The 24,653-nt window shown below is 34.9% G+C and overlaps 4 protein-coding genes, 3 long non-coding RNA genes and 1 pseudogene across 9 annotated transcripts; 5 read left to right on the top strand and 3 right to left on the bottom strand.

The window, feature by feature from the left end:
- Positions 1-1,303: 1,303 nt before the first annotated feature.
- On the bottom strand, positions 1,304-1,507 carry AT5G04595. The gene has a single exon (NR_142770.1). It is a non-coding gene; the product is annotated as an other RNA (long non-coding RNA).
- Positions 1,508-1,737: 230 nt separating this feature from the next.
- Positions 1,738-2,155, top strand: AT5G04605. The gene has a single exon (NR_142771.1). It is a non-coding gene; the product is annotated as an other RNA (long non-coding RNA).
- Positions 2,156-9,150: 6,995 nt separating this feature from the next.
- On the top strand, positions 9,151-9,943 carry WPP3 (WPP domain protein 3). The gene has a single exon (NM_122676.2). It carries the CDS (start codon positions 9,207-9,209, stop codon positions 9,678-9,680), a length of 474 nt encoding a protein of 157 aa, NP_568504.1. The 5' UTR covers positions 9,151-9,206; the 3' UTR covers positions 9,681-9,943.
- Positions 9,944-10,657: 714 nt separating this feature from the next.
- On the bottom strand, positions 10,658-11,332 carry AT5G27944 (MADS-box transcription factor family protein; the record flags this gene model as incomplete). The annotated part of the gene is made up of 1 exon (NM_001125817.1): positions 10,658-11,332. One exon carries the CDS (start codon positions 11,330-11,332, stop codon positions 10,658-10,660), a length of 675 nt encoding a protein of 224 aa, NP_001119289.1.
- Positions 10,747-12,341, top strand: AT5G27945 (Transducin/WD40 repeat-like superfamily protein; the record flags this gene model as incomplete). Its single annotated transcript, NM_122677.1, has 3 exons — positions 10,747-11,023; positions 11,242-11,338; positions 11,429-12,341. 3 exons carry the CDS (start codon positions 10,747-10,749, stop codon positions 12,339-12,341), a joined length of 1,287 nt encoding a protein of 428 aa, NP_568505.1.
- Positions 12,342-12,745: 404 nt separating this feature from the next.
- Positions 12,746-13,151, top strand: AT5G04615. The gene has a single exon (NR_142772.1). It is a non-coding gene; the product is annotated as an other RNA (long non-coding RNA).
- A 955-nt stretch (positions 13,152-14,106) lies between these two features.
- Positions 14,107-17,596, bottom strand: AT5G27947 (annotated as a pseudogene; the record flags this gene model as incomplete). Its single annotated transcript has 1 exon — positions 14,107-17,596.
- A 1,187-nt stretch (positions 17,597-18,783) lies between these two features.
- On the top strand, positions 18,784-23,707 carry AT5G27950 (P-loop containing nucleoside triphosphate hydrolases superfamily protein). 2 transcript variants are annotated; one of them, NM_122678.3, is made up of 10 exons: positions 18,786-19,661; positions 19,742-19,825; positions 19,913-20,074; positions 20,193-20,299; positions 20,376-20,560; positions 20,630-20,794; positions 20,875-21,093; positions 21,230-21,267; positions 21,387-21,514; positions 21,592-23,707. In NM_122678.3, exons 1-10 carry the CDS (start codon positions 19,514-19,516, stop codon positions 22,231-22,233), a joined length of 1,878 nt encoding a protein of 625 aa, NP_198147.2. In that variant the 5' UTR covers positions 18,786-19,513; the 3' UTR covers positions 22,234-23,707. The 2 variants fall into 2 exon arrangements, with proteins under 2 accessions (NP_001332499.1, NP_198147.2); NM_001344047.1 differs by having other exon boundaries at positions 18,784-19,661; positions 19,913-20,299; positions 21,592-22,758.
- The last annotated feature ends 946 nt before the right edge of the window (positions 23,708-24,653 follow it).

Here is a 24,653-nt window from a genome sequence, read left to right on the forward strand (position 1 = left end):
TATTGATTGATCTATATATGTGATAAATATTAAAAGAAAAACATTTATTTCAAATAAGATAATAGTAATACATACAAGCAAGTAAGAAATTAAAATCCCTTAATTAAGAATATATAAAACTTAACTTATTAGAGGATGAGCAATTCGAAAATAGAATTAAAATAAGTGATCATCTTTGACATGTTCAAACAAATACCAAAACGTGTCTTTTTCACAAAATTATATTAGTTCTTTTTCAATATGAGTATTTATAAAGGTTCGAAAATCATTGAAGGAGATAATTCAACAAGACGAGTCGTTCCACCTAAATATGAAATTAATATATATAAGAAACTGTATAAAGTATTAGAAAAAGCTAAATAGATATATAACTTATTTGTGTATAAGAAATGTATCAAATAATATACAAAATAAATAAACATTAATCCTGAAAAAGAAAATATTTACTTTAACCCTTTTCAGCTTATTGTACTGGTAAAGATGGAAAATATATGCATAAATGATAAATGTTGTATGCTTGGATCACTATTGAAGGCTTTTGCTGATCTTTCGACCTTTGGTATTTTGTTCTTTTGGTTTGGTTCTTCACGAGGTTTGGTTCTTTTGGTGCAGTTAAGGTTCGTGGGGGTTCTCTTGTTTGGTTTAGTTTACTTTATACGAACTTTATTCTTCCTTTGCAATAGCCAATATGAATAAAAAAAATGATAAAAATCCAATGGTGAGCATGCAAAATTCGTATAATACACGTAGGTCGTATTTATACACGTTTAACATAAAGGGTTGTAAAGTATAGATAAACAGTTTGATATATATTGTATACAAAAAACAAGCATATACTATTGTACATGTGAAATGGGCCATGTTATGTACCTATCATTGAAACTATAAAGGTACATACTGACATACATAATCCAATAAAGATTAAACATCGATTGAGTGTACTATTTCAAAAAAGTGAATTAAATAATCATCAATCACACACAAATATCTCAAAGAGTATTGGTTGTTCGAATGTTATTGTAAACGAGTTATTTTATGCAATAGACAGCTCATAAAAAAAGGGTTGATTGGTCTAGTTTGACTTCGTTATTACACCATGATTATGGCTTTGAATAGTGATCCAACCGCACATTATGGTATATTTTAAATAATAACAAAAATTTTCTATATATATATTTAGAGAATTTTGTTATTATTTAAACTGCACCGCACTTTATTCGCAATTGAATCGTAAATCTATATTCCGGTTTGATCAAAAGATATTTTTTTTGAAACCGATCGATTGGCAATTATCTAGACACTGAGGCGATGAAGCTTCGGCTTTCACATTACTCGAGGAGGGACTAGTCAGTGAGACAGTTATGGGGACTGTGTATGACCGCTTGTGACGGTAGTCTTAGAGTGGGACCAAAAAGACACGCATAAGAAAACAACAAACACTGAATTTTTGTATTCGTTGGATGAATAAATCCCCAATATGTCGGCAACAATCATGCAACACCAAATCTTTTTCTCTGTTTTCAATTATTTTCTTGACGTGATATAAAAACAAAGTATTGATAGTAGTAAATAAAGAAATGGTTTTTGACAGGTTGGATATTTGAATTTTCAAAACCATTTTTCTGATTTTTTTCATAAAACAAATCGTCTAGTGTGTATAAGAAAACAGTAACATACTAAAAATAGACTAAAAGATCTCCGTATCTTTCTTTCTAATCATGTGGAACTAAAAAATACGTGTTCCAGGCCATTAGATCTGAACCTACGTGGTAATGAGTCATATGGACCTATGCATGAAAACGTGACGAAGGAAACAATTAAACAAAGGATCACTACTAGACCACAACCAAGAGACTCGATGATCACTTCCCAATTTTATAGGGGAAGTTCCAATTCGGCGACCGAACCTAAGGTCGAAGAACCACATGATGAGTTCGGTTCTCGCGGGGCCCATAAGTGAGCCCAACCATAAGAACTTTTGGATAAAAAAGTTCCATTCTGTGGTCGACACGTAGCTAGTGAGTAGTGACCAACAATCACATGTGTGACGGTGCAGCACCGGATAAGTCATTCCTTTCCATAACCTTTTTATTTTCAAACGGAACATCATCACGTTTAAGTTTTCCTAATCCTTTTCTGATAAGAGAATGAAACGTATTTACTCTAATTTAGTAAGAAAATATTACTAATTATAATCAACGTTACAAATTAAAAGTAGGTATAAAGTAGCGTGGCAGTATTTTCTATGAATATACTTCTTTATCATTAAAAAAAATATATATGGATATACTTTTGTGTATTGGTTCACGGAAAATCAACTGTTGTCTGAGTATTTATGTTATTTTAACAACTGCTGATTGATTTTACTTTTGAAAAAAAAAAAATAGAACTATTGAGTAAATTTTCATTGGCTGATTTCTAGAGTTTAAAAAAAAAACAGTGGAAAAAAGTAAAACTCCAATGTTGTATGATATTGGTGTGAAAAAACCCATAAAATTAGCATAAAGGCCCATAATTATTCATGAAATTGTTCAGAACCGGTAGATTTCCTTAGGTTAAAGTTTACTCCATACACAGACCAAAACATCAAAACAAACTTTGCAGATAGATTAAAAAACAAACTTCAAGGAAAGATGAAGAAGCAAAAGATCTTCTGAATTAGGTAAAAAGAGCAAATACAATTAGAGAAAAAAAAATGAAAATGAAACATGCCACCTGATTGTTGTTGGAGCCGATAAATAAAAATTTGGTAAATTACCTTGGTCAAGGGGCAAGAACAACAATGAGTCAAAATTTGGTCGGTTTGTTTTAAGCGTGTTCATTGTTCAGGCTTAAAATTCAACACACAAAGACATCATCATAGAAATTATACAAAATCAAAATCCAAATTCAACAATAAATAGATCCATGAAGATACCCTTAGTGTCAATCTGGTCATAGAACTATACCTAAATTATTAGTATTTCTTTTAACGGTAAAACAAACTATGTATCGGCAAGTGCTTGATCCTCTAGGCAATACAAGAAGATCCATGAAGATACACTTGTGACTTGTCACTTCCATTTTAGCTTGAACTCCACTGATTTTGCTTTTTATCTCTACAAACTCGAGTGATGAGACCAATCACCGAGGGCCTTAGATGAAGAAAATAAGCACCAACTTCCATTTCATACAACTTGACTCAAAATCACACAACAAAAGCTGATGGAGTCTTAAGTACGCAAATGTCTAACATATATAAAGACTTAGGGGAATCACCTTTAAAACACCTACGCTTAATTTACATGACATTTAGCAACAAGATGCTTAAGTTTACGCTTAACCATATATATCAGGCAACCGAAATCAAATTTAAGACTCACACAAAAATAGAAGAAGCCAAGACTGTTTTTAGAAACTTGAGAAATTACTAGCATTCATACTTAGGGAAAATATACAATTCAAATAATTTCTTACCGTCAATCTTTCCAAACCCTTCACGATCTCATCTTACTGTATCCAAATCTTTATCATCATGTAAACAAACTCAAAGTTGCAGGCTTTTATACGTTTTTTCTTCCGTTGATATAGAAAAATCAAAGCGTTATGGATATTTTACTGTTAAAGTATTACTAGAGAAGAGAAAAAGGTTTTCTCCTTTAAGAATTACAAGTCTCTTTATACTGCTCGATTTTAATTTAGTGATAAATTCATTAGTAGACTGATGATGGTAAATCCTCTCACACACTTGACAGAGAGGTAAACAATTTCAACTCTCACGTACGGACGCATCACTAACATCATTACTTCAACAAATAAATAAAGGAGCATGCAAGAATTACAATAAAGCCATATGAGTTGGCTCCTATTCCACCTACACAACCATACACGAGCCCTAATACCATGGTGTCCAAATGTTTTGGTGAGAAATCTTCTAACGGACAAGAAAGTTACATGAACAAAAGTACCGATAGTATATAAACATCCAACCAATTGTCACCATCATTGCTATGTCCAGTTGTCCACGCCTTCGAAAGTATATGAAATGCAAAAAATACATATCATCATGACCAAGGAAGATGCGAAGCCGCGCCCCCTCTGGTCCTAATCGACATGTTTGGACTGGAAGGACTTTGTACATGCATCTTCTACACCAAGGACACAATACAACAAGCACACCATATGGTTTAACTAACCCTGATGAACATATTACAATCATTAATTATCTAATATTATATATGTATTGTAAATAACAACGATTTTCTTACAATGTTCCATATCCACGTACATATACATGACTGCATAAATTGAAGGCACTGAGTGACAATTGTAAGGCCGCCCAATAACATCTTTCACGATAGGAATGACTAGTCGCTCCTTGGTTGCTATATTCTCATCACCACTAATTCTGTTATGAACTTGATTCGATGAATGCACATAAGAGTACCGACTATACATAAAAGGTGACAAAATCTGTCATATCCAATCAAAATTTTGAATTTTCTTAAGCAATTTGACATATCTTATTTAATTTCTAATTTAAACTATAATTCATAAAAATTTAGCTAGTAATTTAAATCAATACTAGATTGATATCCCGCGCTGTCGCCCGAAGGCAAAATTTATCATTTGAGCTTCTCTTGTAAGTATTTGTATTGGGTTGTATTGTTATGCTTTTGTATCTGTGTTTCATCATGGGTTGGAAACTGTTATCAATAAGATGACAACAAAAAAAAAAAACAATATATACATGTAGTCATTCTAACGACTTGTTTGCAATTTGTGTTTTAATAGTCTTAAGGTTGCAAATTTTCTAATTCCATGCAGAATATTCATGATTCTTTTTTTTTTTTAATATCAATTTGAGAATCCATATCTCCAAGACTATGAAGAATGTTAGAATGATATTACACTATAAGGATGTAGTACTATTATGGACGGTAAAGATGAGTCACACTGAAAATGAAAGAAGTGGGACTGAGAAAGAAACCAGGCTGCATGCAGTTGGATCGAGATGAATGAAAAAGTGTATCATTTCTTTGCTGAAGACAGATCTCATCCATGAGCTGAGAAAGTTTATCAGTGCCTTGCTCTTTTGAGTGGTCACATGGACGCTGGTCAATGATTCTTATGTTGTTGCATCTGTCCCAATTAGAAGACAACATATCAGGCTAATGTCCAATTAACACATGGTGGATGCTTTCACAGCCGTTTCATGCTTTTACAAAAAAAATTGGTGGTTCTAATGCAACACTGGATCAAAAGAACTATCAAGAAAGCATGTTCCACATTTAAGGGTTTGAATGGTGATGGTAGTCGGGATGGACAAATCCGTCAGCGGTTTAGTCCGTTCTATTTTTAGGATAGACAACAAACCGCTGCAGACCAACTCTATTTCTATGTAAAAGAGCGGTCGGTAATTAGTCTCCATCAGTTTTTTTTTTGAATCCGCACTACTACAGACACAATTTATGATTGGTAAATAAAAAGCGGTCTAATCCGAAAACGGATTTGTCCGCCTTAACCGCTGCAACCATTCAAACTCTAAGCCTTTTAAAGCTCAACCTAAACTCAAAGGCTAATAGGCTATCAACATTCGTGCTGCTTCTCGCGGTTAAGGACTCCAAGAACATGACTATCTCCAATGTTAAAATCTGACTAAAGAAAGAGTTAGTTACATGCCAAGATCAATGGAACGAGCAATGACGTTTTGGCCTTCCCTTCCATGTAAACTATGCATCGAAGATCCCACCATAACACTTGTTCGGGAATACTCTATAAGCATAGAGGACAGAGAGCCACTTAATTAACATCACTACAAAAAAAAAAAAAAAGACTCATTTGCATTACATAATTTGTGTCAAAAAACTAAATGATACTAATTTGAATCACTTATTTACAATCGATACAAAAATATTATTTAACATCAGTTACAATAATTGATGCTATTATTGATATATATGACATTATTTCATTAAAACTGATACAAATCTAGAACGTTTGCATCACTATAACAAAAATTGATACAACTCTAAGAATATACATTATTTATAAAATAATACAAAATTTGCATCAATAACAAATGATGTTAATTAAAAATTAAGCATCAGTTGTAAAAAACGATTTAATTAATTACTTAATTTGTCAAAGTCCCACATCGCTCCCATGAAAAAGAGACTTCATAGTTTTCTTATATATAGTGACTCTAAGAATTTACATCATTTATAAAATGATACAAAATTTGCATCAATAAAAAATGATGTTAATTAAAAAGTAAGCATCAATTGTAAAAAAACGATTTAATTGATTACTTAATTTGTCAAAATCCCACATCGCTCCCATGGAAAAGGAGGCTTCATAGTTTTCTTATATAAAGCGATCTTGGTTTTTATATTGTCAACAAAGTGTTAAGCTTAATAAGCAACTATTTATACTAAACATATATAATCGTTTGCTTCTATATTAATTAATAAAATTAAATAAATTTGATTACTAAAATTGATATTTAATATAATTTTAAATTTTTTAACATTAGTTATTTATAATTGATATAAACACCTAACATCACTTCTTATTATCGTAACAATTATTAACGTCATTTTGATAAATTGATGCAAAGACTAATATCATTTATAGTAATTGAAGTAAAATTAACATCATTTTTTGCAACTGATGAATACTAACATCGATCATTATAATCGATGCAAATAATTATTTGGAACGATGCACATAATTTGCATCACCAATTCCAGAGTCACTTATAGAAGTGATGTAAAACTCATTTGCATCAATTATAACTGATGTAAATATACAAAATAAGTGATTCAAAACACCACTTTTTATTGTAGTGCACTTTAGACTATGTATGTACAAAAAATTAGTTTAGTATATAGAGGATAATCCAAACAAAACTAATTTTGAACCAATATAAAATGAACTTGTAGATAATACAAAATCCTAGATAAAAGACCATTTTAAATCCCACAAGAGACCTACATATAATTCGTCACCAACGCTATAATATAGGAAACACACAAGGATAAAAGAAAGAAAGATTATAAAAATGGCCTCTCTAAACATATTGCGACTTGTTCATTGGGATCAAGTAAAAAGGAATTTGGAAATTGACATACAACATTCCATCATTAATATTGCACTTCTTGTGCATACGAAGAATGGATCAAATCCTCCCGCAGACATCGTAAGAAAATGGTCGAAGCTTATGAGAGTCTTTACGTTTTGAAAGCGCGGCGGAATTTTTATCTCAATTGAATTTATGAAGCATATTTCTGTTTTTTTTCTCCCTAAAAAGGTGGTGAATAATAATATTTAGAGATATTATATGAAATGTTTAAAAAAAAGAAACGAAACAAAAAGAGATATTAGATGGAATAATAGAGCGAGATTATTAGATAGCAATTAAACAAATACCACATTGTATGTTTAGTTTCTCAATATAACTACCGAATCTAACATTAGAAAAAGTATTATGATATTACGTTTAGAAAGGATTACTCATTCTAAGAATCAAATTTTGGAACTCACCAGAAAAAAAAATCAAATTTTGGTCCTACCAAGCTATAAAAAATTTGATTGTTATTTTCAAAGTGGTATTCCTTATTAAATTGAAATTTATTTATGATAAACGAGCATATTGTTTCTGATATCAAACTGGTGAAGGGATTTAGCATAACTCTATGCATATTGTTTCCGAAATGATAAACGAGCATATTTTTTCATCCACCGTACCAGTAACTCTATGCAGCTTACCACTATATTATGTAGCGTTTTGAAATTGAGTTTGTAAATTATGTTGATTTTCAATGCTTGTGGTGAGTTTGGTTTATGCAGCTTACTTTGGCTTATAGGATTACAAGTTACCAGTATAACTAGGCTGCAATTTTGTTGATTTTCCAGTGGTGACATGATCTTATTGGATTATAATCACGCATCAAATCCTGATGGAGTCTTAAGTACACTAGTGTCTAACATATATAAAGACTTAGTGGAATCACCTTTAAACACTAACGCTTCACATGATACTTAGCATCAAGATGCTTAAGTTAACGCTTTACCACAAAATCTAGGGTAAAATAATCTTAACAATACACAAATGTGGTAGAAAAACATAAAGAGAAAGTGGTATAAACTAAAAGAATATAAGGAATTGTGGTACAAATTTTAATTTTTTCAATGGAAAAAAATCTCAAACAAAATCTTAACTATTTAAAATTTACCAGAAAAACCCAAATTAATTTATTGGTACAAATTAAACCCAAACTAGAAAATATTGGCAGATTCATAACACGATTTCAAAAACAAAATCCAATTTTACTCTAAGAAAAAACTTAATTCTATTTGTTTGAAACTAGTTGTCGATTTTTTTTGTTTAAAAGTACATATTTATAATATAAAAGTAGTTATATAAAATAAAATTTCATTTGTATTCATGAAATAAATAGATAATCATCTTATATATTTAACTGCTTATCTAACATCGACCTATTTTCATTTGTTCTTGAAATATAGACAGTTTTGCTCGATCTAGAAAACTTAACACTCTTTATGCATCATTTTTGGTACATGCATACCGCCATTATTGTAGTGCTAAAATAAATTGGATAAGAGATGTTAACACAAAACTAACTATATAATTATGATGAAAAAACTAAAATATGAAAATAACTCGAATAACATTCAATCATCTCGATATTGAGAAAACAAAAATTAGAGAGAAATAAGCAACGAAAATAATAATAGAGAAGCGATTTGGTTTTTAAAATTTGAAAAGCTAAAAGTAAAAATATATGAATAGATGATTAAAAGCGAAACGTCATATCATTTTTCCGTGATAATATCTAAAAAGTTAATGAGAATATATCAAGTAAAAATATATAAAGTAAATGAGAATTTTTTTAAGTTTCAAACAAATAGAATTAAGTTTTGTCTTTAAAAGTAAAACTGGAATTATTTGTTTGTTTGAGATTGTGTGTATGAATCTATCAATATTTTATAATTCAAGTTTTATTTTGTCACTAATAAATTAGTTTAGTTTTTTGAAGGCGAATTTTAAATTAGTTTGGGAATTTTCCAGATTTATATTTTCACAATATAATTAAATTATATTGATGGATTGTTTTATATATATAACTATAGCACTAAACAACTTTCAATAATTCTTCCGACGCAAAAGACTCTCTTGAGAAACCCTAATTTCAACTGAAAAAATGGCAGAAACCGCCGATACAATCAACACCACCGTCTCAACGCCGCAGCCACAATTAGAAAGCAGATCAGACGAGACAAGTTGCCTCCAAAAACACAGATCTGACGCAACATCAGAGGTGACGAAAGAAGAGAAATCTGGAGGAATCTTGTTCAGCGTTTGGCCACCGTGTCAGAAAAGTCGCGACTACGTGGTGAATAGTATGATCAAGACCTTATCCACAGACTCGATCCTCTCCTACAAATACGGAACGATTAAACCTGAGGAAGCCTCCGCCGTCGCGAAATCTATAGAGGAAAAGGCTTACGACATCGCATCAAGGTTCGTGTCGAGTGATGGGATTAAGAATCTTGAGGTCTATGGCATAGAGACTAGCGAGCGTATGATTGAATCTGCGGAGGTTCGATTCAAAGCCAATGGAAGTATGGAACTACTACTAAATCAAACAATAAAGATGATGCAGTTGCTGATTTAGAGGAGAAGCTTGAGCGTTAAGTTTCCTTATCTCTTTTATGATCTATCTCTAGGGTTTGCTTTTGCTAGATTTGAGATTCTCAAACCAGATTTGTTTCCTTCTTCTTAATATGAGTCGTTGATTGCTTTTGCATTATGTGGTTTAGTATCACACTTATTATTCCTATATAATGTTCAATTTCTTTCGTCCACCACCAGTAACTCTATGCAACTTCCCTCATTAGGTTATGAATAATCCTTGTAAACTTAAAATTATGATTAAGGCTAGGAGGCACGTTGATAGCTCAAACGGATTCGTTGAGGCTCGTGAATAAGCAAAGAGAAGCAGAGAAACAGAGTGAAAACAGAGCAAGGAGAAACAGATTGTTTAACCACTAGCTTGAGAGTCTAGTGAGTTGTATATAAATAGATAGAAGAGTATTGCACAAGTTATGTATTGATGTGTGTGTAACAAACGTATGGTTTGTTAGAGGAGAGTTAGGAGATCTCTTGAACAAATCTTCATTGTTAGGGCTTGGAAGAATTTTAATCTGAAACTCACAAGGCATTGTAATCTGGAAATTCACCATTGGCATCTAAATCCAACAGAGCCAGAGTGTTTCCACCTATTGGACACAGCACTACTTTTAACAACATCTTTTGACGGAAGCTGCCACTAGAGCATCTGACACATAAAACTGTGTCCTCTTGTCTTGCACTACAGGTTTTGAGTTAATCGCTTCTCTTTCAAAACAACTTTGCTCCACTGAATTCCATTCACAGAATTGAACCGAAAACTACAGTTTTTGAGTTCATCGCATCGATCGATTACTCAATTAGTTGCTTATTTGCGTCAATTATGGACATCTAACATTCAGCGTTTATTGTATACTGTATTAAAGCTCTTAATATAGACTCAGACAAAAATAGAATTGAGAATTGCATTCATAATACTTAGGAAAACCATACCAATCAGACAATTAAAACTCATAATCTAAACTAGAAACAGATCGAGTCAGGGACTTGATAGAAGCTTCCGTTGTCATGGTTATAAAGAAAGACAGAATATTTGCTCTGATGTTGACTCAATGATGAAGTCGATAGCTCTTGCTCTGTGTTTGACACACCATTCTCCAATGGTTCTGTCCATTGTTGATTATGGTGATTCTCAGGAGAAGACAATAGATTCGTTGTGGAAGAAACCGCACGGCTCTGACCTAACTTGGTCTGGTTTTTCTCGGGTTGGAGTAACAGAAGCTTATTTTGCAGTACCCGTAGACCACTTTCTAACGAATCCTCCATCTCTAAGACTTTCTCAGACAATTTATTGTCGTCGAGGATCTTCTTACGTAGAAACAGAGAAAGGTTTGTCCTTTTCTTGCATCGCTCTCTCTCGTGTAATCTGCTAAACCTCTCAGCCATGTCTCGAACTTTTGATTGATCTTCCGGCCATGTCTTGATGAGTTCTCCGTCACGACCATAAAGTATGACACAGACTTCGATGTCGCAGAGAGTCGAAAGCTCCAAGGCTTTCTTAAACATGGTCTGTTCTCTCATAGACAAATTCGTGGTCTTTTTTGCAGTGGAAGAAGAAGACAGAGACGATTTCTTGAAGCAAGTTTGGTTTCTCACAGACAATTTGGTTTTCTTCTTCGTCGACATTGAAGAATACATTGTGATGTTTTGTTTACACACAGAACAAAAAGACGCTTTTATTTGTTATCAAAGAAGAGAAAATAAACTCTGATCGAGAGAATTGGGATACCTAAGTGAACAGTTGGGAGACACTGTTTACTTGTGGGATGCGTCTAGTTGTTATACATCTAAGCTTGTGACCATTGATGATGAGAATGGACCTGTCACAAGTATTAACTGGACGCAAGATGGTCTTGATCTGGCAGTTGGTCTTGACAACAGTGAAGTCCAGGTTTGGGATTGTGTTTCCAATCGTCATGTGAGAACATTGAGAGGTGGTCACGAGTCAAGAGTAGGATCATTGGCATGGAACAATCACATTCTAACAACTGGAGGAATGGATGGAAAGATCGTCAACAATGATGTGAGGATCAGATCATCCATTATTGGAACTTACGTGGGTCACACTGAAGAGGTTTGTGGTCTTAAGTGGTCAGAATCTGGAAAAAAACTAGCAAGTGGTGGTAACGACAATGTAGTACACATATGGGATCGTTCTCTCGCTTCCTCAAACCCAACTAGGCAATGGCTGCATAGGTTTGAGGAACATACTGCTGCAGTGAGAGCTCTTGCGTGGTGCCCTTTCCAAGCAAGTTTGCTTGCAACTGGTGGTGGTGTTGGAGATGGGAAGATTAACTTCTGGAATACACACACTGGGGCTTGCTTGAATTCAGTAGAAACTGGCTCTCAAGTATGTTCATTGTTATGGAGCAAAAGTGAAAGAGAGTTGCTTAGCGCACATGGGTTTACGCAGAACCAGCTTACACTTTGGAAGTACCCATCTATGGTGAAAATGGCTGAACTCAATGGTCATACATCAAGAGTTCTTTTTATGGCACAGAGTCCGGATGGTTGTACCGTGGCTTCAGCAGCAGGTGACGAGACTCTCAGGCTTTGGAATGTTTTTGGAGAACCACCTAAGACCACCAAGAAAGCTGCTTCAAAAAAATATACGGAGCCATTTGCTCATGTGAATCATATTAGGTGAATCTACTGTGAAGACTAACAAGGAGAAAACCATTGATAGGTAAATAATGTATAGAGAAGCAATGTATTCATCTTTTTTCCTGATTCATTATTCATGAATTTTATATAGTTAATACAAAACCAATTATATATGTAAACTGTTGAGTCAAACACAACTAATATAGTATATATATTTCTTTATGAGATTTTTATGTAAAACTCTGTGATGTTGATGCTTATTGAAGCTTAATTTGTTGTTGAAAGAACAACTCTTTCCGATTCAAAGATTGAATTTTCCCCATCAAAGGCTCTGTTTTGGATTTCATTGCAGAACCAAAGTCCTTTTTTTTAACACATACGTGTTAAGGTTTAGGATCTCTTAACCTCACTTTACAATCTCAGAACGATAAAACAGAGATTAACATTGATCTCTCTTCAAGCACATCGCTTGGCTCAAGCACATCGCTCGACTATCACATTCAACATAAAGCATAAACCAGAAATGAGTGAGTAATGACTAATTTATACTCGATTCCCTTCAATAGCAAAGCCTCTGTTTCCACCCAAGTCTTTCTCTTCTTCTTTGCCTTTGTCCATGTCATCATTCAAGTCAACATTCTTCTTCTGACGTGGCATCATCCTTACATGGATCGTATCAATACGCTTGAGGTTGTGTGTTGGTGGTGTTTCTGGATTTGTGTGTTGCTTTTTATGGTAGGTCTTGGAATAAAGACACTTGCTTTTTGTTCAGTTCGAGTTTTGCGTTTTCTAGAATCCAAAACAATATTAGTTCATAGCTTGATGAAATAATCTAGGCTCCATTTGTCATCTCTCTTATAATTGGCAAACCAATGATTTATGAAACCGCAAAGTCGGGTTATCTAGAATCGGTTTCCATAAGCTATGTTTAATATTCTGGTTTTGTTGAATAAAACCGGTTATGACAAAACCGGTGAAGCAACTAAGAGCACGTACATAGAGTATCATTAGTAAATTTTTAATATTAATTAGATTATAACCCGCGGTACACCGTAGAGACAATTAATTTTTTTAAATTAGTATATATAAAAGTCTGCAAATTATATTTATCTATAAAAATAAATATTTTTTATAGTTTACAATTGTTATTAAGTAACATCTTTTCAAACTCGTTCCGTCAAACCCGTCCCGTTAAAAAAATCCACGGTACACCGCTAATTTAAATAAATATTTTACAGGATTGCAATTATATTTTAGTTTGTCAAACAAATTTTTGTTTTAAATAGTTGTCGAAATCTAGTTCAAATATTGGAGAAATAAGATTTAATGAACTGATAAGAAATGTATTTAGGTGAGTTTTGCTCATTTTAAGGGATTGCAATTGTATTTTGGTTTGTCAAATATTTTTTGTTTTAAATAGTTTCCAAAATCTAGTTCAAATTTTGGAGAAATCTGCGTGATATATGGGATTGAAATATGTTTGGAATATTTTTTGTTTGTTAATCAATTCATTGCCAAAAGAAAACCAATAATTAAAAGCAGTGACAGCCATTGTAAATAAGTTCCAACTCCAAGATTTATTTCACAAAATGGCTGCAAAAATGTATATGTAGATTTTAATGTTTATTTATTGTTTAAAATTTTGTATGATACTTATATGGTTTTTGGTGATATTGTTACCAGTATAATAAAAAATCTCAAACAATAAATAGACATTAAAATTAATACTAAAAAATTGTTAATAATACTCATTGAATATCAACTATGTGCATGCTCTAAGACCATGTTTATATGAACAACACAGCTCAAAACGACAGATCTTTGAGAAGATTGACAATCCATGTGATTTCTGAAACTGTTTCTGACATGGCTCTATATTCTACTTCAGTGGAACTCTTGGCTACTGTAGGTTGTTTTCTTGATGACCAAGAGATGAGGTTGTTGCCTAGAAAAGTGCAGAAACCTCCAGTGGATCTCCTTGTAGAGTGACAACCAGCATGATCGCTATCACTGTAAGCCCTCAATTTACAATCTGTATCCTTGTTGAAGGAGATTCCCATTGTAGTGGTACCCTTGACATATCTCAGGATCCGTTTGAGCAAGTGAAAATCTGATAAAGTAGGAGCATGCATCTTCTGACAAACATAGTTAACAGAGAATTGAATATCTCGTCTTGTGAGTGTCAGATACTATAATCTCCCTGCCAAGCTACAAAAATAAGTTGGATTTTCGAAGAGCTCAGATTGATGAGGAGCATTATCTAGCTGAATTGGTAGTGGTGTAGCTACTGGTGAGCAGTCTTTCATGGCTGTAATGATTAGTAGATCTTAAGCATACTTTTGTTGGGATAGAAAGAGACCTTTTTGATGAAATTGAGCCTGAATTCCCAAAAAATAGTTTAGTTTGCCTAGATCTTTCATCTTAAACTGCTTGTTGAGTTCATTGAGGAGATTGGATAGTAGTTTTGAGCTGTTCCTAGTGATCACCATATCATCGACGTAGAGTAGAAGCATGATGACATCTGATTTCTTTACGCAGACAAAAAGTGAGGGATCTGAGAAACTGCACATAAAACCAAAAGAGATTAAGAAGTTACTGAATTTATCAAACCAAGCTCGTGGAGACTGTTTTAATCCGTAGAGAGACTTGTGTAGCAGACACACATGATTTGGTAAGGCCTTGTTGATAAAATCAGCTGGTTGTTTCATATACACAGTTTCAGTAAGATCTCCATGAAGAAAGGCGTTCTTTACATCCATTTGCTTCAGTTCCCAATTCATGATGGTTGCAAGGTGCAGGACTGCTCTAACGGTAGCTGATCTAACCACAGGGCTGTAAGTCTCAAGGTAATCAATTCCCTCTTCTTGGTTGAAGCCCTGAGCTACTAGTCTTGACTTATACTTGTCTAGAGATCCATCTGCTAGGAGTTTGATTCTGAAAACCCACTTGGAACCTAGAACGTTCATGTGTGTTTAAAAGGTACTATAGACCAAGTATTTGTTTCAGAACAATTTTCCATTTCTTCAACCGTTGCAGCAGTCCACTTTTCATCTTTTAAAGCTTCAGTGACTGTTTTTGGTGTTGGATGAGAAATTTTATGTGTAAGCAGTGCATACCTTTTATTTGGTTTGCTAATGCCTGTCTTTGATCTTGTAACCATAGGATGAGTTGACTCTGTAGTTTTGATGACGTCTGATGTTGATTGCTCTTGGTCAGAAGATGACGAAGCAACGCTGTTGCCTATAGGATCAAGATCTAAGCTTGTCGTACACTCAGGACGTTGCTCATCACTTCTAGACAATCGCTGTTGAGGAAGAATCATTTGGAGAGGTGTAACACTTATTGGATCAACAACCATAAGCTGCAAATTTTCAGTAGTCTTCCCTTGTACATTTGAATCAATAGGATGACTTACTGGTATTAATTATGGCTGTTGTTGATTTTCTGTTGTTGCAGGTGCTTAACTGAACTAATCATCAGCTTCTGGAGGTAAAAAGGTAGAGAGTCCTTTTAACCAAGCTGCAAACAAAGGAGTTGAAGATGCATTCTGTTGATCTGTGTAAGTGTCTGCAAACGGAAAGAACTCTTCTGCAAACAAGACATGCCGACTTATATAAACTCGGCCTGTTGGTGGATAGAAGCAGCGATACCCTTTGTATTTTTCATTATACATGAGAAAAATGTATTTTAGAGATCGTGGATCAAACTTTGTGCGAGCATAATCTCTGAGAGTTGGGAAGCAAGCACATCCAAAGATTCTTAGAGCAGAATAGTTTGGAGTTTTACCGAAGAGAGCTTCATGAGGACTGACATTAGTTGCAAGAGCTGTTGTTGGTAAGAGATTGCAGAGAAAATTTGCTGTGAAGAAAGCTTCAACCCAAAAATTTTGTGGAGTTTTGCTTTGAAACATTAGAGTAAGCCCCATTTATGTTAGCTATCTATGTTTCCTTTCTGCCATACCATTTTGTAGAGGTGTGTGAGGACATGATATGAAATGTTGTATCCCTGAATCTTGTAAATGCTTGAGAAATCTTTGACTAATGAATTCTTCTCCTCCATCACTCTGAAAAGTTCCAATTTTTGTTTGCAAAAGGTTTTCAACAAGATTCTGAAACTTGATGAATATTGAGCAAAAATCTGATTTCCTCTTTAATGGATAGAACCAACAGAATCTTGATAGATTATCGATGAAGATTACATAGTACTGAAAACCTTGAACAGAAGAAACAGGAGCTGGACCCCAAAGATCACAGTGAACTCTCTCTAGGGGTCTTGAAGCATTAAAGCCAACTGACCATTATTGGTGATGTGAGCTGTTGCTGCAGAGTCAGGAACCCAAGCACCATCATCAGTAAAATCAGTAATGTGCAAAGCAGAGAACGTAGCAGCAGCAGCTTCAGAATGCTGATAGCTTTCATCGAAGCGATACCAACATTGAAGAGCAGGATGTCCTCTTTTGCCACAGATCTGACAAGTTGGTCTTTCACTAGGAGAGGAAGACTGAGAACCTGAAGAGGGAAACTGTTGCTGAAAACCTCGACCTCTGGTTGAGTAGTTTCTGCGTCCTCTTCCTTTTGATCCTTTGCCTCGACCTTGATTGTTGAATGTACCAAAAGCAAGATGCGGAGAAACGTCCGTTGTGTTGTAGCTTTGCATCCTATCATCAAAGCCTTTGAGACGATGCATGATTTCAGCGTAGGTTGGGCCAGGAAAGGTATCTAAGGTATTCTCAAGCGAAGTGATGAGAGGTTCATATTCACGGGTTAAACCATGAACCATTGCAAAAATTTTCATCTTCTCTGTAACAAGACTCCCAACTGAAGCAAGCTGGTCACAAATAGTCTTGAGACAACGCAAATATTCATCCATGGTTTTTCCTTCTTTTGACAAACCATGGAGACGGCGCTGAAGCTCAAAGACACGAGATGCAGAGATTCGATTGAAATGACCAACAAGATTTAGCCATACCTCTTGAGATGTTTTAGATCCAACAACCACACTGAGAATGTCTTCAGAAAGCGAACCCAGAAGCCACGCCTTGACAACTTGATCTGAACGGTGCCAAGCTTCGTAGTCTGGATTTGCAACTGTATTTGTGTGACCTTCAATGTGAGGAACCGGAATGGTGCTTGCTAGAACAGAGATGCTACCGGTGACAAAACCAAAAAGACCTTGACCAGAGAGAAACGATTCAAACTGTGATTTCCACAGTAAGTAGTTGCGATCTATAAGAGTTACAGTAACGCAATTTGAGATGTTTAGTGGAGGACATGAGTAAACTTCCATGGATTTGTCCATGGCTATGATACCATGAAGATATGAAGCTTAGATGGAAAAATCTTTCTTTTGATTTTATTTCATTCAGCCTATTTTGTGATTACAACGATACATTGGTTTTATAGTTTCTATTTCTTAACCTAATGTATCCTTGATTTGCTTAGCTGTCTATTGATAATCACGTGGCATAGCTATCATCACACAATCTGAGAGCGTCGTAACGGTTCCTTGTCGTCACTTCCGTATCTGATGATACAGATTGCTCTGCTGATCTTCTGTATTTGTCGCTTGTTGCAGGTAGCCGTTGTATGGAGATGAGCTTTGGTGAAGACCGAATCGCATTGGGCTTCTGTATCTTTTGGCCCATTTGCAAAGATCTATCGTTTTGAGCTGTGATTTTATTTGAGTATCATAAACCCAAAAATCATACAAGTATAATACAAAATCTCCAACAATAAACAAGTTTGAATATTAATTTTTAATATTCGGGATCCGTTTATTTTTGGGAACAAATTCAATTTCCTATTTCACCAACCAGATTGAATTCACCACCAAAAGAGATCGACGTGTGCCCGACATCAGACTTTGCAAGGCACATACCACCAAGATCTCATCTTTAACGGTGTCCAATCTGCTCCTCCTCATTCATCTCCGCCGTCGACACTTTGAATCCCATGTATCATCATTCCCGTAAGTAAACTTCCGTCCATAAATTTACGACGGTGGAACCGAGATGAATATGGTGGGGAGACGGTGATGGAGATTAGATGGAGATGAGATGGAGATAGTGAAGGAAATGGTGATGGAGAAAACATTCACGGCGGCAGAAAAAATATGTTATGAAACCCTAATAGTTAAGTCCCAAACAAACTCAAATTCCATCATTTTGTCGTAGTGGGCTAATATTGGACTATTGGGCTTAACATTGATAATGTGTATTTGATTAAGCCCAGGATACAAATATAATTTAAGCCCATAATACAAATATGTAGACATATTGAACGGATGCGGATATTCGGCTCTGATTTTTTTCATAATCCGGATCCGTATCCGGATCCGCCGGATTCGTAAATGCTTTATCCGTATCCGGATCCGTCGCACCCGGTTATTCGGTTTTCCGGATCAGATCACGGATCCGGATTTGAATACCCGCGGATAACGGATTTTAGTCCCAGGCCTAATATACATGCTCTAATGAAGAAAAATAAAAGGAACAAACTTTTTCTATGCCTTTGAATGGACCTACCATGAACCTGATTCTCTCTTCAATCATTTTTTTTTCTTTCTTTTAGATTGTTTTTGATCCTGAAATGCTCAAAAAGTCGTCGTACTAATCCACTATCGTGTTGGAAGATGAAACAGAGTGAAAGAGACAGAAGAAACAAGAACCATTTGTGAAATCAAGAACCATCATTATTCCATCACCAGACACAGAATTGTTCAATCATTTGACAAAAACCTTCTAATCCATACCCTTTTGTCAAAATCAACACTTGGGTTTTCAATAGTTTATAGCTTTAAACCCATAAGAACGAATCTGGTTCTGTTTCTCTGGTTAATGATTGAGATTCTTCAAAGTTTTGATTTTTTTTGTAGATTGCTTCATCTTCAATTTTCACTTTTCATTTGTATTAAACATTTTCTTGTTCCGAGGGGTTTTCTTGTTTCTGACAAATAAAAAAAAACTTTCCTTTTCTCTCTCTGTTTTGAATTTACATTAATCAATTATCTGTCTCCTGAGGTTTTATGACAACTCAAGTTGTCTTCTTGTTCAAAGTTCTGCAATAAATTATAATAATTGATAAGTTTAGAGTTCTTTTTCCTTTGTTCCTAACTACCATTCTTTACATTGGATACGTTGAGTTTGTTGTCTTTGTCTCCATTCCACTCCCACTTCCACTTTTTTTTTTGTCAGATATTGGATCTCGTTCAGGTCAAATGTTGATTTCAGCTGAAAAAGGAGAGATCTTGATCCCTCAATCTCCACTTAGCTCTGAATCTGTTGTTCCTTTGGTCTATACTGATGTCAATGTTGTTCCTGAACATGAAAGTAATCAGCTTGAGAAGTCAATATCAAACCTTGAAGGTATCTCTTTATTTTGCTTCTTCTCAGTTATTTGATCAATAGGTTTTAAAAAATGAATTTTTGGGTTGGTATTGTTACAGAAGAAGTTTTTGAATTGAAGTTGAAGCTTAAGTCTTTGGATGAAAAGAGAAAGCAAGTTCTGAATAAGATTATAGACACTAAAGGTTTGTTATCACTTATCACATTTTGAAACTTCTTTTGTGGGTTTAGTTTTGATTGTGTTAAGATTAAGGATTTGGCTTAAATTGCAGGAAGTATACGTGTGTTTTGTAGAGTTAGACCATTTCTATTAACGGAAAGGAGACCGATTAGGGAACCTGTTTCGTTTGGACCAGATAATGTTGTTATAAGATCTGCTGGAAGTAGTAAAGAATTTGAGTTTGATAAAGTTTTTCATCAATCAGCAACTCAAGGTTAGTCTACTGTTAGGCTTTAGTGATATCACTTCTTTTGGTTTCTTAGCTTTCTGTTTCCTTCCAGTTGTGAGTAAATGAGGCCTTCTTCTCCTGGTTGAAAAAAAAAACTCTGTAGAAGAAGTTTTCGGAGAAGTGAAACCGATTCTTAGATCTGCTCTTGATGGTCACAATGTATGTGTCTTGGCGTATGGTCAAACGGGAACTGGCAAGACTTTTACCATGGTTAGTCCTTCTTGATATTCAGAGAGTTGGTATTGTTTCTAAGATAAGGAAGAGTTTTACTTTATGCCTTGTTTAGGATGGCACAAGTGAGCAACCAGGTCTTGCTCCTAGAGCTATTAAAGAGCTTTTCAATGAAGCTTCAATGGACCAAACACATTCCGTGACATTTAGGATGAGTATGTTGGAAATCTACATGGGTAACTTGAAAGATTTGTTGTCTGCAAGACAGTCTTTGAAGTCATATGAAGCCTCAGCTAAATGGTTAGTAACCAAAGTTTTATCTCTAAAAGAATTAAAAAATTTCTAAGTACTGCCTTAACTTTACTGCAGTAACCTTAATATTCAAGTAGACTCAAAGGGTTCGGTTGAAATTGAGGGTTTGACTGAAGTGGAAGTAATGGATTTTACAAAGGCTAGATGGTGGTATAACAAAGGGAGACGAGTGAGATCAACTTCTTGGACAAATGTAAACGAAACTTCGAGCAGATCTCATTGGTAAGTTCTTGATGGTTCCAACTGTTCATTTGTTATTTCTCAGTTTGGTAGTTAGCCTTATTCAATTAGTTTATCTCTAGTTTAACAAGGATCACGATCTTTCGTCGTGGAGATGCGGTGGGGTCAAAAACTGAAGTTAGCAAGCTTTGGATGATAGATCTTGGAGGAAGTGAGAGGCTCTTGAAAACAGGAGCTATAGGGCAAACTATGGATGAAGGTAGAGCCATAAACCTCTCACTTTCCGCTCTTGGAGACGTGATTGCAGCGTTAAGGAGAAAGAAGGGACATGTGCCTTACAGGCAAGATCTCAGCTTTTTAATTCCTTTTCACACACATATGCCATTGAAGCAGCAGAGACATCTATCTGGCAGAAATGAAATAGATCTTGCTTTGGTCATACTACTGAGTTAGCTTTTTCTTTTTTGTTGCTTGCAGAAACAGCAAGCTAACTCAAATTCTTAAAGATTCTCTAGGTAAAGGCATATGGTTGCTTAGAATATTATCTTAAAAGTCTTTTGAGATTACCAACATAAGTTATCTAAGTTTGATTGTTTTCATGAGTTTAATGGATTTGTGATTTAACTTTATTTAGGTACTAGATCAAAAGTTCTGATGCTTGTGCACATAAGTCCACGTGATGAAGATGTTGGTGAAACAATCTGCTCTCTCAGCTTTACTAAACGTGCGAGAGCTGTAGAGTCTAACAGAGGATTAACAGCAGTAAGCACTTGTACTGCAGTATTTGCAATTATATATTCATTTCACTGATTACTTAATGTTACATCATCATTGTTTAGGAACTACAAAAGCTAAGAGAAAAGAAAATATCGGAACTTGAAGAGGAAATGGAAGAAACTCAAGAAGGTTGCAAGAAGATCAAAGCGCGGTTACAGGAAGTAGAGTGTCTGGTTAATGAACACAAGAAACTCTTTTGGATCACCAATGATAAGTATCTAGAAGACATTGAAAAGAAAGCTATTTCGCCTTTAGATCATCTGAAAGACACCGATGCAACTCCAATATCATCTGATAAACTAGTCAAAATAAGGAAGAGTTCTGGTTTTGTCCCACGTTTCATGACTTCAACTGTTGCTAGTCGCCAAAGGCAAACAATGTCAGAGAAGGAAATCAATGCAAAGGCTCAGAGCATACGATCAGTGGCTAAAAATCTTACTCAGTTCTCCACTTCTCAGTCGCTTAGTCTCTCTGACTCACGAAGCAAAGCTCTCCTAAGAAGATCATACACAAAACCGCTTCAAGCTGCAGCTAACAGTGGAACACCACCAGAAACGCCTAAAAGACATATCAAAGATAATTCTTTACAGAGAAAGAATATGAATGATACTTCTTCACCAAGGAGCAAGATGGTTACTTCATCGGATCCAAATGTGAGAGCTAAACTGTGTCACCACAAACGAAGAATGTCAAGCTTGACATGATCTAACAGTTATCTTTCTTTTCCATCTGTTGTGAAAGTGCTGAGTTGTTTTTAGACTTGTGGTTTGAGCCTGAGTAGGATGAGGCGGTGTCCTCCATAGAAACCACTTGGCTAATGGTCCCATTTTAAGACCATTGGAACTCGTGGAGTTTGCGGTTCTGGTTTTAAAAGGATATGTTTTGTTTGTGATTGTTTCACAGAATTTTTCTTTGGGTTGGTGATAGTTTGGTGTTGGATGTTTGTATGGGGTTCACAGAAACTGGATCATAATTAATATTCCAGATTCTTTCTTCTTTGGAGGGTTCAGAGAGTGTTTGTGGATTTGACTTCATTGTGAATTTTCTCTGGGTTGGTGATAGTGTGAAAGGGTTTTATTTTGTCATCTTTTGAAGTTCTTGATGGCACAATAGTGTTGTGGATACTTCATTGTATCTTACGTTTTTGTTTGTTTGTAACAAGTTGTTACTAACAACTCTTTCTTTATTCTATTGATACATGAATAATGTGTACTCTCCCTCTCTCTCTCTTCTTCTTCTTCTCTCTCTCTACTGTATATAGCTTGGTCTTAAAGAAACGAAGATAGTAGCTCATTCTAAAAAAATTCATATTGGGTTTATTAGGTCAATCCGATCGGTTTTAGTGTGGACTTCTCCTCGAAGGACCACCACACTGTCTGTCCCGAGTTTGGAATGCTTTCCGACTAATACCAGGAGTAGTCAGACCGCCTGCATTTCTGACTACAGGTAAACCAATTGGGCCAAGCTGCAAAACTGTAATGGCAAATTAGGTGGGACTAAATGGAAGTTTGATGGCAACACAATTAAGTTGTGTATATGGATTCTAGAAGATGCCGAGAAACATGAATGGTCGAAACATGTCTACACTTTAGGGGATTTGGCTGTGTTTAATCCCAAGAATCATTTAATCCTTGGAGTGATTGCTACCGGTGAAATTGTTTTCTCAATGAGATATACATCCAAACCTTTTTATGTTTTATACTTCAATCCCAAAAGAAACACTCTCCAAAGCGTTGAAATCCAAGGTTTGGAGAATCATCTTAGAGTTTACGCCTTGGTGGACCTTGTAGAGGATCTTTATGTTAATGATGTGATGCAACTCATCTCAAGCCATGCAACCCAAGGCCAACATATCATTACGCAAAGGCCAAACCCATAACAACTACGTCAAACATCTCAGGACCTCTGTAACTCTTCTCCCCCTGAGATGAACAACCATCCGACAAAGATCCGAGTCGTTCCTGCGAAACGAGTACGATTTATTAGTTAGTTAATCTGGAGTGAGGATTGGTTCTGATGAATCTATAACTATTTTGGATAAGTGTGTAACTTCTCTCATTTTACAGGCTTTGTGTGAGTTTTATCGCTATGTTGGCCTAGCATTTTGTTCTTTCTTGTTATCATATCCTAATTGTAGTGTACTTTGGAGTTTTTAGCAAACTAATGTTTTATCCTACATTGCGTTTTTTTGGGATCTTCTGTCAATATTTATTTTCTATTGGTTTCTTGAATGATTGCTGAAAAGACTGTCAATATTAAAAGTGTTAGGGATGAAGTAGCTCAGGGGGAGAAAGTTTCAGGTTTCAAATCAGTTTTATGAGTCATGGTTGATCCTTCCTTCTCCTGTTTGTTTGGCTACTGACCTCGGATTTTGCTTCTAAAAGATGTTCTGGAAACTCGAAAGCGAGATTTCTCTAACGAAATAAAGATCATTTTCTGGTTCCTTGTGGTGTGATAGGAATTTGTCCTCAAAGTTGGCTGCTCGCAGATTATATCATTTCGGATCTGTCATGGGAAATTAGCCATAAGTTTCAAACCATAAACCCAAATCCCGCAAATAATAAGACCAATCGAAAAGTCGGTGCTTATAATTCATACAATTAATGGAGACAAAGAATAATACTTTTGGAGGAAGACTTACATAAGTTTAGCCCATAGAATTGTTACAAAACTCGTTGTAAATATTTGACCACGAGTAGTTAATTACTTTAATGGTTTTCATGAATTAATATTTGAAAGGTGAAATAACTTTTTTACCACATGTTATGTTATTTAAGGTTTTTGTTGCTATAACGGTTTTACCATGTATAATTTGTTATCTTTTTTTACTTCTTTTGCTCAATTAGATTCCCTTTCGAAATCCAGAAAAAAAAATTTCCTTTTGGATCGATGCAAGAAAGTAGAAAAGATTCTCTTTGCTCATTTGGTTAAGGTCAGGGTCATACCTTAATTAAACATTTTGTAATTGACACTTAAAATGGAATATCTTTTCAAAACCAAATACAAGTAAACTAATAATTTTTATCCGTAAAAAATAATTAAAAAAAAGATTAAGATGTTGTAAAATATAATAAGTGAACTCTACACAAGATTAATGCATATTTAAGAAAAAACAAGCAATACT

This window comes from Arabidopsis thaliana, chromosome 5 (genome assembly GCF_000001735.4).
Source record: "Arabidopsis thaliana chromosome 5, partial sequence".
In the NCBI taxonomy this organism is placed as follows: domain Eukaryota; kingdom Viridiplantae; phylum Streptophyta; class Magnoliopsida; order Brassicales; family Brassicaceae; genus Arabidopsis; species Arabidopsis thaliana.